The 13,256-nt window shown below is 39.7% G+C and overlaps 1 protein-coding gene across 3 annotated transcripts in view; it reads right to left on the reverse strand.

Annotated features, from left to right (window-relative positions):
• The window catches only part of LOC115210350 (inhibitor of growth protein 3), a 50,187-nt gene that overhangs the window by 1,150 nt on the left and 35,781 nt on the right, over positions 1-13,256 (reverse strand). For 2 of the 3 annotated variants that reach the window (XM_029778893.2, XM_029778891.2), the window contains 3 exons: positions 11,720-11,734; positions 4,284-4,821; positions 1-1,139 (listed from right to left, as the gene is read on the reverse strand). The exon at positions 1-1,139 is cut by the window's left edge and continues 1,150 nt beyond it. In XM_029778893.2, coding sequence (XP_029634753.1) covers positions 1,029-1,139; positions 4,284-4,821; positions 11,720-11,734 — 664 coding nt within the window. In that variant the 3' untranslated portion in view covers positions 1-1,028. The remainder of the gene's footprint in view (positions 1,140-4,283; positions 4,822-11,719; positions 11,735-13,256) is intronic. The other variant, XM_029778892.2, reaches the window with a different exon arrangement.

The following is a 13,256-nucleotide window of genomic DNA, read 5'->3' on the forward strand; positions in this document are numbered from 1 at the left end:
TTTTGTTTGTTTTGTTTGTTTTTTTACCCCTCCCGATAAACAAGGGACACAACCCAGTGTGTTAGAAAATATAAACCTACCACCACTGGTCGAAGTCAAAAAGCTGACACACTAAAGACCATGAAAACAGTTGTGTGAATAGAGATAATCATTATCAAGTTAAAAACAGGTATGGTGGCTGCTGGATAGTAAAGATAGACAGAAAAGTGGGGGGGGGGTTTACTCTTCAAAAAAGCTATCTAGAAGAAATGAGTAATGTTCAAACTGAACCAAAAATCTTCAGACATACAGACACACCACACACATACACACACACAATAAACTGTAAAGCCAACCTAGACAATAGCATGCTGTGGCATGATTACATATATAATATGCATTGCTTACACAACATAATGGCCTCAACTGCAGCATTTGTTATAGAATTACAAAATGGTTTTAGGGTGGGGGGTCATGTCTAGGTGTGAAGAGACCAACAAGTAGGAGGTAATGAATGAAGCTGACCCCTGAGAATAAGAGCCAAAAGTTCACTATACGTTCTTGAACCGTATGCAAGCAGCATGGAAAGTCTCTTGTGTAACCCTAGTGGACGGTTAGCAAAAAAGATAGGGCTGTCTTGGACAGAGCAGTGTTTGTGAGGTACAAGCCTTATTGCAGGGTTTGCAAGAGATGAAAAGGGTTACTTCTAAAGGTTCCAACCACACTAGAGTAACAAAAGATCTGTCACAGACTAGGACAGGTCTTTGAAGAGAAAGAGAAATAGAATAGGAAAAGTTGAGATAGTTAGAGGCTGGTAGCTAGAAGTTTTTAAAACAAAAGACATCGTTGTATGCACCCTGTGCTCTGTTCACAGTCTGGGTCAGTCTCACTTCTTTGCTTCAGTTTTCACGATAGCTTCCCCTGCTGCACTGCAGCTGGCTATCTCCTGCGGTTCTTTGGCCTTCTTCATCTCGTAGCTCTTTGTAGACCAACAAAGCAGAATCGAGGAGTTGAGAAGTGGACATGTAGTTACACTGCAAGTATTCCAGTCACCTCCTGCCTCTGCGCTTCATTGCCAGTGTACATTGTTGACAGAACCATTTACCTTTCGGAGCTTGAGTAAGTCCTACACAACCATAATGGAACCACTCCATTGGACACTGAAAAAAAAAACAAAAACAAAACATAAGGATATGGTCAGTGAAAGTAGTGAGATGATGATGGTTGACAGACATGGGTAGTTATGGTGGTGTAAGGATACAGACAGACAAGAGATGGTCCTTTATAGTTGAGTGGATGGTGGTATTGTGAAGATATGGACAAGCAGAGACTTAGTCGTTTGCAGTGGTGGGGGGATATCCTCCGAGAGGTAGAATTATCAGTTGTGGTGGTGGTGGTCGTCGTTATGAGGGTGTCATGATATGGACAAAAGAGTTTCAGTTGTCGATATGTAGCCCCAAATCAGCTGAATGACAAGGCCCATCCCATAGATCCACCGTTTCAGTAATACTATATCAGTGTAGGGCCGAGGACCATCCGGACAGTCTGGACTGGTCACACTTTTTCCACTGTCCAGTCTAGTGGTTCTTAACAGGGGTCCAATACAAGATTTTGCTGTTAAAATTTATGCTCAATAAATCGGTTATACTTCTACAATGCAAGAAATATTTTAACAATCAATAAGGTTTCTTTTAACCCTTTCGTTACTGTATTTATTTTGAGATACTCTGTGTTTCTTTCAGTTATTTTAAATATAACAAAGAATTTAGTAAAATAACTTCGTTATCGTTAAGCTAGTGTTAGGAACGTAAATTGTGACTAAGGCTTGGTGAAATATTTTAATTAAAAACTTATGGAAACAAGACATTTTACCACAGAGCCAGAGCCGGGTTGGTAACAAAAGGGTTAAACATCAAATGGCTACTGGGGTTCACCCAAATAAAATAGGAATCGAAGAGATCCATAGATAAAAAATGTGTGCATTTCTTTCAAGAGTTGTCATGGCTGTAGAAGGGTCGGCTTCAATCAAGCATCTGAGTCTTGTGTTCTCTTGTATCAGTCTTTCCTTCTTCTTTAAATTGTCTATACACATAATAAGCTGTTGCTTTTGGAAGTTCCGTCAAGTGTGCCCAGCGCATGCCAAAACAACAATAGCAGAACAATTCTGGTGTTCCATGACTTTCTTTTTGCCGAATCAGTTTGCTATTTACCTCAAAAATTAAGAAGAGGATTAGATTTTCAAGCAAAGTTTTTTTCATAAATTGAAATGTTAAATTCACTTTGTCAACTGCTTAAAATTAGTCTCAATTTATCTGAAAGACCCTGTACGTATATTATATGAGAGAAAGAAATAGGTGACAAATATATGAAGTGATGCCGTGTGACAACAAATGGCACACTTCATCAAAGTAACTTCCCCTTAAACTTTCTTAATATCTCTCTTGATTAATAAAGTGTTCACACACCACAGCTTATGAGTCACCTCTCCCTAGATCAGTGGTTTTCAACCAGGGTTCCACCAGTACAGTCCAGGGGTTCCGCAAGAAGTTACAAAACTGCTAAAATCGGCAGTAATTTTTAATTCTCCTGTGCAGATTTACTCTTTTACTTGTTTCAGTCATTTGACTGCGGCCATGCTGGAGCACCACCTTTAGTCGAGCAAATCAACTTTGTAAGCCCAGTACTTATTCCATCGATCTCTTGCCGAACCGCTAAGTGACGGGGACGTAAACACCAGCATCGGTTGTCAAGCAATGCTAGGGGGACAAACACACACACACACATATATATATATATATATATATATATATATATACGACAGGCTTCTTTCAGTTTCCGTCTACCAAATCCACTCACAAGGCATTGGTCAGCCCGGGGCTATAGCAGAAGACACTTGCCCAAGATGCCACGCAGTGGGACTGAATCCAGAACCATGTGGTTGGTTAGCAAGCTACTTACCACACAGCCACTCCTGCGCCTAATGTGTGCATAAGACTATTAAATTATTGCACAGGGGTTCCTCGAGCCAGTGGAATGTTTCCTTGGGGTTCCGCTCCAGCAAAAAGTTTGAAAAGCACTGCTCTAGATCAACACTGTCAACTTCGCAACTAAAACTCTCAAGTCACATCCAACCATTTTTAAAAATGACATGTTGAATAATGTGCACCTGATTCTTATAAATAAAAGGCAAGATGGCTATGGTTGGAACTCCTTTGATCACAGGTCTGCTTACTGAGGGGGCAATCTGGAGATAAACAGTATCAAACTCTCTTTAGATTAACATATTACTGACTGACCACCACTTAAGGCCTGTTGATTGACCATTTAATACTCATTGCGTTATTGTTGTGGTAGGTATTTCATGCCAACTGATCATTAATCTGGGAGTGATGTGTCTACATGATAAGGGGTCAGTTAAAATTGAAACAGTTTTCATTTGACCCCCTTCGGTCATGAATGACCATGGGATTGCACCTAGAAAGTTACCCTCCTAGACACAAGTCCGGGCAAGGTTGTTTATGGAAGACCAGCAGTCGCCCATGCATACCGGCCTCCCCTCTCCATGCCACCAGTGTTATCCAAGGGAAAGGCAAGGGCTGATACAGCTTGGCACCAGTGACGTCGAAACTCATTTCTACAGCTGAGTGAACTGGAGCAACGTCAAATAAAATGCTTTGCTCAAGAACACAACACGCAGCCCGGTCCGGGATTCGAGCTCACAACCTCACGATCGTAAGCTCGACACTCTAACCACTGAGCCTATTTTATAACATCAACAAAGAGAATTGGAGGGGAAAACTGTACAAGCTGAATATCAAGTAATTTTAGACAGATGGCCATAGCTGCCTTTGGTTATTACGATTCCTGTAAATTGAAAGTGTCGGTGGCATGTAAGAGAACCTTCCGTTTCGCGACCGTTGCCAGCGCCGCCCCGACTGGCCTCGTGCTGGTGGCACGTAAAAAGCTCCATCCGTTCGTGTCCGTTGCCAGCCTCACCTGGCACATAAAAAGCACCATCCGTTCGTGGCCGTTTGCCAGCTCTGTCTGGCACCTGTGCGGGTGGCACGTAAAAAGCACCCACTACACTCACGGAGTGGTTGGCGTTAGGAAGGGCATCCAGCCGTAGAAACACTGCCAGATTTGACTGGGCCTGATGAAGCCTTCTGGCTTCACAGACCCCAGTTGAACCGTCCAACCCATGCTAGCAAGGAAAACGGACACTAAACGATGATGATGATGATGATGATGATGATGATGATGAAAGGGAAAGGGTGAGAAGCAATAAAAGTAAACAAGGAACTCACATCATCGTTATCACAGCCAACCATATCTCCATAGGAAACATTATTACATATACAGTAACGGGGTTCGTTCGGGTCTTGCCAATCAACAGGCTGACCATTCTCATCAACTATCTGAAGTTCATTAGAATATTCCTCGGCCCCTATCTGCGGTGAGGAGATGGTTGTATTTGAACTACTACCCACCACTAGATGGGCAGGTTGAATCTGTGCTGGTTGTGTCTGCTGCTGCTGCTGCGGCTGCGGCTGCTGCTGTGGCTGCGGCAGTGGTGGTGGTGGTGGTTGCTGCTGCTGTTGTTGTTGCTGCTGCTGCTGCTGCTGAGATGGTGGTGGTAGTGGTTGTTGTTGCTGCTGTTGCTGTTGTTGCTGCTGTTGCTGCTGCTGCTGTTGTTGTTGTTGCTGCTGCTGTTGTTGTTGTTGTTGCTGCTGCTGCTGCTGCTGTTGCTGCTGAGCAGCCTGTTGGGCCACCACTGCTGCTTGTTGGTGCTGGTTGGCAGCAGCAACAGCAGCAGCTGCCGCCGCCGCTGCTGCTTTTGACTGTCTGTTGAAGAGAAAGAAAACAAGACACGGTTACAATGCAGTACAGCAGAAATATGGTGGAGAAAATGTCATCTCATAACAGCCAATCTCCTTACAGTCACTACAAAATATTAGCCAGAAAACCAGGACGTTATCTTAAAAACTGTTGTAAAACTTCACAAAATATTACCTACACTGGCAGTGCCCCAGCATGGCCACAGCTCGTGAGCTGAAACTAGTATCTATCTACACTCCAGGACAGAATTTCAAAACTGGTCCTTTCTATACTTAAGTGCTACAGCTAACAGACTATTCAAAAAGAATTATCAGGGTATACTCTATGTTACTAAGTGAAGACACATGGCTCAGTGGTTAGAGCATTGAGCTTACGATCGTGAGGTTGTGAGTTTGATTCCCAGACCAGGCTGCGTGTTGTGTTCTTGAGCAAGACACTTTATTTCACATTGCTCCAGTCCACTCAGCTGTAGAAACAAGTTACAACATCACTCGTGCCAAGCTGTATCAGCCCCTTTGCTTTTCCCTTGGGTAACATCGGTGGCATGGAGAAGGGAGGGTATGTATGGGCGACTGCTGGTCTTCCATAAAAACAATCCTAGGTGGTGCGTTCGCCGGTGAGGCGACTTTCCACCTAGACTTGTACCCCAGAGGAGAACCTCTTAGGTGCACACATGGTCATTCATGGACCTACGGAGTCGAGTTTATTCTACATTACTTGTATATCTCTAGATTTTGTAACAGCTAAAATCTAAACCCTGTAACCCTGACCTAACCACAGCAGATCCCAGATATTTATAGCTCTAAATGTGAGAAAACAAATGAAGTTCACATATTTTTATAAGCCTGCATGCCATAAGGAGATGACAACTGACTTGTTTCTCTCTGCAAACCAGTATGATCACTCCATCATTTTACAAGCACACTTTATCAAAGATAACATAAGCCAAGATACCCTTTCTCCTTGAAGATGATATGAATGAAATTTGCCTGCTGTTTCTAGGATGCTAAGCAAATGCATAAAGGATCTTTGTAGTTTCTCTGAGCTTTGGTTTATATTTATCATAAGAAAACATAGGGATCTTTTTATCTTTGAGAGAAAACAGTTTATCAGAGGTTTGTCACAAACCTCAAAGTGTTTAGCAGTCTATTATTACCATACTAAGTTTCTACAAAATAGCCTGTTTCCCAACCATATCACTCAGTCAGAGACAAAATGGGATAGCAGAAAGTGAAAATAAAATACTTAAGTGAGTTCAATAAACAGTCTGTAGAAATCTAGAACAACAGGTTTACCACAAGTACTATCATGAATACAGTACAAACATTCTAACACATATATACACAAGTGTTAACTAGTGTGCCTGGCGATTAGAGTCAATTCTAGATGGTGCTAATGGCAGAAGTAGGGAGTTGTGAAAGCAGTAATTCTAACAGCTGTTCATTAAAGAGAGACAAAACAGAGATGTAAGAAGCTGATATTAAAGCAATTATCTAACAATGAAAGTAGTAGAGTTGTTCCAAAACAAATATTTATCACTATGTAAGAAATAAGGCCTGATTAGTGGTAGTAGTGGTGGTAACGACAGCAGTTCTGCTATATCACAACTAATATATACTATACAGTGGTCACTGATCTAGTTGTGCCCTAAGTGTCTTTAGTGTTAGTGTTTATATGACCGCTAATCGAAATATTGGTTAATAGACAAGGGTTGATACACAATGCATAGTTTGATGTTTTGCAAAGGTGCTGATGATGGTAGTGTGGATGGTGAAGAGAAATTTAATTTAAAAAATAGGGTGAGAGAAAAGTTGACAGAATTAAACAAATAGATAAGAGTGGGGTGAGGGAAGGAAGATTGCCACACAAAATGTTAGGGATGAAGCTTACTATCTGTGTATATAATGTATGCATTATTGGTGGAAGCACTCCGTCGGTTACGACGACGAGGGTTCCGGTTGATCCGATCAACGGAACAGTCTGCTCGTGAAATTAACGTGTAAGTGGCTGAGCACTCCACAGACACGTGTACCCTTAACGTAGTTCTCAGGGATATTCAGCGTGACACAGAGAGTGACAAGGCCGGCCCTTTGAAAAAATACAGGTACAACAGAAACAGGAAGTAAGAGTGAGAGAAAGTTGTGGTGAAAGAGTAAAGCAGGGATCACCACCATCCCCTGCTGGAGCCTCGTGGAGCTTTAGGTGTTTTCGCTCAATAAACACTCACAACACCCGGTCTGGGAATCGAAACCGCGATCCTACGACCGCGAGTCCGCTGCCCCTACATGCATTATTACACTACATGGGGATACATATACACACATTTACTCTGTGTATGACACAGGTATGGTCAAATGGTTAAGAAATCTGCTTCACAATCATGAAGTCTTGGGTTCAATCCTACTGTAGGTCAGTCTGAGACTGAAGATGGGTCAATAGAAACTATGTGGAAGCCTGTTGGATGAATTGTAATTCAAAAGGCCAGCCTTACCACACTGTTACATAGATTTTATCTGAGGATGGATAAAGAGTAAAGACTCCCTTCGGTCATGAATGACCGTAGGATTGCATCTAGAAAGTTCCCCGCCAAGGTACCAGTCCAGGCAAGGTTGTTTATGGAAGACCAGCATACTAGCCTTCTCTCTCCATGCCACTGATATTATCCAAGGGAAAGACAAAGGCCAATACAGCTTGGCATCAGTGATGTCACAACTGATTTCTACAGGTGAATGAACTGGAGCAACATAAAATAAAGTGTCTTGCATGGCTCTAACCACTGAGCCATGCGTATACAAGTCTGTGGAATGCTCAGCCACTGATATTATAATGCAATGAATAGCTATTTCAAACATCGGAAATATTATCAAAGCCAACATAAGATTCATTTACTGTGAGTGTAGAATGTAAATGTGTGTAACTATACAACAGTTCTACCCTTACTTTGTGTATATAAAAGAAAAAAAAAAAAAAGACATAAAATAAAGCTCCTTCAAGAGTCAGAGAGACTTATAAGGCCAGTTTCCCAGTTTCTGTGGTGATTATATTCCCCCCATGGATAGAACACCAGCCCGTCACAGGAACTTTCATTTTTGCCAGCTAAGCAAACTGGAGCAACATGAAATGAAGTGCTTTGCTGCAGAGCGCATTACTCAGTTCAAGAATTGAAACCACAATCGTACTATACAACAGTTCTACCCTTACTTTGTGTATATAAAAGAAAAAAAAAAAAGACATAAAATAAAGCTCCTTCAAGAGTCAGAGAGACTTATAAGGCCAGTTCCCAGTTTCTGTGGTGATTTATTCCCCCCATGGATAGAACACCAGCCCGTCACAGGAACTTTCATTTTTGCCAGCTAAGCAAACTGGAGCAACATGAAATGAAGTGCTTTGCTGCAGAGCGCATTACTCAGTTCAAGAATTGAAACCACAATCGTACTATACAACAGTTCTACCCTTACTTTGTGTATATAAAAGAAAAAAAAAAAAGACATAAAATAAAGCTCCTTCAAGAGTCAGAGAGACTTATAAGGCCAGTTTCCCAGTTTCTGTGGTGATTATATTCCCCCCATGGATAGAACACCAGCCCGTCACAGGAACTTTCATTTTTGCCAGCTAAGCAAACTGGAGCAACATGAAATGAAGTGCTTTGCTGCAGAGCGCATTACTCAGTTCAAGAATTGAAACCACAATCGTACAATGAGTCCAACACCCTAACGACTGAGCCACGTGCCTCCACTATTACTAAGTGTGTATGTGCATCTTTATCTTGGGACATAAACTCATTTGTGTGTGTATATGTATGCATACATGTATTCTGCTCTATATCTGTGTACATTGTCCACCACCACTACCAACACGTAACGGTCATTTAACTATCTATAGCTAGAGTGTAATTAACAAGAAGTTGCCTTAGTTGCTAGTGAGAGATTAGTACACATGAGACTGACATCAATCAAATCAAATGGTAACAACTGATTACATATCAAAACATTTAAAACAATTTGGCAAAAAAGAATATTCCGGACTATATACCTGACCATGTACATAGAGCTGTGTGTATATAAATGTGTTAAGCACTTATCTACTCACCAATCACACTAAACAGCCTCCATATATAAAGTGAAGTACAAGATGGTATTTTGCTTAAATAATATTTTAGCAAACAAGGATGTTGCAGAATCCACGCCCCCTTCTTAAGAACATTAGTTGGGAGTAAGAACAATCGAATAGCTTTAGCTGTGAATTGAAAAATTTGTCATAGATTCATTTTGCTGGAAACCAACCTCCTATTGTTGAATAGTGTTCCTTTATAGTACTGCTGCTTCTAGCATCAGATTGTTAAAAGCTTATTTCTTTTAGTCCAGCTCAACAGTACATAGTCCGGTATATAGTCCAGCAACAACAATAACAACAACAAAATACGAACAAATTGATTGAAATACATATTACAAAATTAAATAAGATGATATTGCTTTAAGTTGAAATAATGGTATGTGGTCACTCCTGACCAGTATCCAGACCAAATTAATATCAATCAGATGTTACTGACCATGCAGCTAGATTATAGTAGTAGTAGTAGTAATAGTTAGAGGAGAGCAAGGTTAGTACTATGGCTGAAGGTGTGACTTGCTGAGAAGAACTCCTTCAGAAATGGTTTAGTAAAGGCAGGAAGTGTGGTGTATTTGAACAAATTCCACAGGTAGTTCAGACGATTAGTTGGTCATGGTGGGATGGAAAGCAGTCAGTTGTTTGATCAACTAAACAGAGGAAGGATTGACCAGGTTTGAATTTCCTTCAAATGCCACCGTGTCGGTGGCACGTAAAAAGCACCATCCGAATCGTGGCTGAAGCCAGTGCCGCCTCAACTGGCTTCCGTGCAGGTGGCACGTAAAATGCACCAATCCGACCGTGGCCGATGCCAGCCTTGCCTGGCACCAGTGCAGGTGGCACGTAAAAAGCACCCACTACACTCACGGAGTGGTTGGCGTTAGGAAGGGCATCCAGCTGTAGAAACATTGCCAGATAAGACCGGAGCCTGGTGCAGCCTTCTGGCTTCCCAGATCCCCGGTCGAACCGTCCAACCCATGCTAGCATGGAGAACGGACGTTAAACGATGATGATGATGATGTAACTAATTGCATCAAGCATCAATGGCAATAACCATAGACTACCTCTATCGCACAAGTCAGTGTCAGACTGATTTTAACTAAGTGGTGATGTTCATCACCACTATTACCAAAGAGCAGAGTTCATCACAAACACTAAATGGTGTAAGTCACAAACTAATTAAATAGTTGTGTTTGTTCACCACTGACATTTGATACTAGTGTTCACCACTGATATTAAATGTTAGTGTTTAACACAGACACTAAATAGTGGTCTGCATCACTGATATTAATTAGCAGCATTTATACCTGACATTAAATGTATCTGGGATCACAGGGACTTAATGATAATGTCTGCCCAGTGCCACACCAAAGATTCTCAGCACTGGGGTGCACAAAAAACACTTTTGGTATGCCCATCTTAATTTACAGGGAATGTAGGCTAGATGGAATTTTGTGCCTTTCCTACCTGCACCAGGCAAGTAATTTCTCTCTCTTGACCCTCCCCAATCGCTGCTATGCTTCTGGGTTCAAGACTGCTACTAAGCAGTGGTGTTTGCTACTGACATTCAATGGGACAGTCACAACAGATTCTCAATGTTGCACTCCCAACAACAAATCTAGAGTTTTTTAAAGGCATTGAATATCTAAAACATATTCTGGTCATTTAGACTGTGCCATACTGACTGCAAACATTGTTCACTATACCATAATGACCATTAACATCGCCCATCATGTTATACTAACTATAAATACTGTCACACTCTAGTACGATCCCTCACTGTGTTTATAGCTAAACATAATCACACCTTTGTTTTCAGTGTCATATATTGACCATAAATACTGCTTCTCTATGGTATCGTGACACTGCACACTGTGAAGTATGAGTGAACATTGATTGCATTTGTCATTTAACCCTTTAGTATTTAAACCGGCCATACCCGGCCAAAAGTATTTAATTTGTTTTATGTTCAAACTGACCAGATCCAGGCTCTCACACCTACCCTACAATGTTATTCTACATTAAGTAATTGCACCATCAAGATCTTGAAGATATGAGATAATGCATGATTAATTCAAATCAATGGGAATCAATAGGCATTATGTTTGATAGAATAATCTGAACACTAAAGGGTTAAAGTGATCCAACTGTCTGACAACACTACCATCAGGTTATTCACACCACTAGACTAGCTGTAGCAACAAGGAGAAAGAGTGAGTAGGAATGATATAAAAGACGTGAAATAATGTTAGTTTGGCATTAATCTAGGAGGAAACAGAAATTGCAACATTTACAGTAGGCAACAGGGACAGAAGCTGACAGTTAAGTCACACGGTACAAACAACTTCTGTGGTAGCTAGCACACCAGGCTCCACTATTCTTTGTATGGTATGAATAACTGACAACTTTGTTTTTTCTTTTTTTTTCTTTTTTTTTAACGAAGAAGGAATGAATGATTGTAAATGCAATTAACCAAACATCCATGTGTATATGTATACATGTGTATGTGTGAATGTAAATATCTATAAACGTTCTTAAATTCAAATATACATACGCATGGATGTTAAGTTCTTAAATGAAAATTTATATATATATATATATATATATAAACATATATATATAATGGATGTATACATGTAGTTTCACATGCACACAGATACACATATACACAAAGTCACACACATGCACGCACACATACATACTCATTCACTTGCATCCATTCTGTTATATGAATATAAATAAATTTTTAAAAAATAAAAATAAAAAAAAAAAAACAGAGGCACTTAGAAAGACTCACTTGGTTATTCGCCGCCTGTTTAAATGAGGAGGAAATGTAGAGAGGGAATTTAGAATTTAGACCAAACAGTCAGGAAGAAATTGAAAATGAGGCATAATTTTAATGACAAAGAAGGTTTAGCTGCAAATGAAGAAGCAGTATTTTAACGGGTTCACACTAAACAGTTACCATAGCAACAGATAAGATATAGCTCAAATGACATGTATACGTGTATGGGGGGAAAAAAATAAATAACCTGCCACATTACTTAACGTTTCAAAAAAAAAATAAATAAATAAATGCACATGCTGATAGCTTTGTTAATGGGTATCAAATGCAAACCCTTTCTTTCTCTTTCACTCTCATAATGAATTCACTAGGGTACGTTAAAACTAGTAACAAGCATTCTACACACACACACACACACACAAATATGTTGGTAACATGCTGCAAAGATGGATATGTAAGTGTGTGTGTGTATATATATATATATATGTATACATGTATATATATATGTGCACAAATACACACACACACATATATATAAATATATATATATATACATATATATATATATATATAAATATATATAAAGAGAACAGCAAGCATAAGTGCATAAAAGAAGAGACATTTAACATTGAAATACTTTGACATGGAGATCAAACAAAATTATACATTTTGATTTTTAAAAAAACAATTTTGAACACATAAGTAGTAAACTGGAATTAATTGTACAGATCAGCTGAATCAAGTCTAATCTAGAAATACACATTATAATTTTAAACTATTTGAAATTTGTGTCAGCACCTAGCAGAGCACAGAGAGAGAGAGAGAGAGATAGGATGACTGCTATTTGAAAAGCCTTCTACTTGGATAATTTAAGATCTATGGTAAGGGGAGTAATTCTTCAAAAGGCTGCTATACTTGGTATTGTTTTATAACAGTTGATTTGGTGAAACAACTTTACAATTCAAAGCTAATATCTATAGTTTAATAGTGATCTATCAGTGACCTGTCATTGACATCTGAGTCGTTCAGCTATAGTGTAAGACAAAAGTAGGAAAAGAAAACTGAATAGACATGATAAGAAATTTCAGCCACCAATGGAAAGATATCGATTATCAAAAGAAATTATTGTGGCATTGACATTTCAGTCGTCCATCCATGGTTTAAGACGAAAGTAGGGAAAGAAAATTGAATAGATACTATCAGCCATTCATTGAAAGATATCAATTATCAAAAGAAATTATTGTGGTCTCAATCTCCCTGGATAGCAAGGGGTACCTTCTTCACTATTGAGTTGCAAGTGGTAGGGAGTGCATCTAGCTGTAAAGATATCTGCTCCAACATAACCAAAATATATAAAGTTGTAACAACAAAACCCTCTTTCAAGGGACATTAAAATTCTTCAATTTTTGTTGTGATGAAAACAAAAATTGAAGGACTGCCTCAATCGGTGGTATCTGACAAATTTCATTAACAAGATTTAGAGAAACAGAAAAGATGATGTGAAGCACCTTATGAAATATAAAGGATCTATAGTAAATATGAAGCAAAG

This window comes from Octopus sinensis, linkage group LG4 (assembly GCF_006345805.1).
Source record: "Octopus sinensis linkage group LG4, ASM634580v1, whole genome shotgun sequence".
NCBI lineage: Eukaryota > Metazoa > Mollusca > Cephalopoda > Octopoda > Octopodidae > Octopus > Octopus sinensis.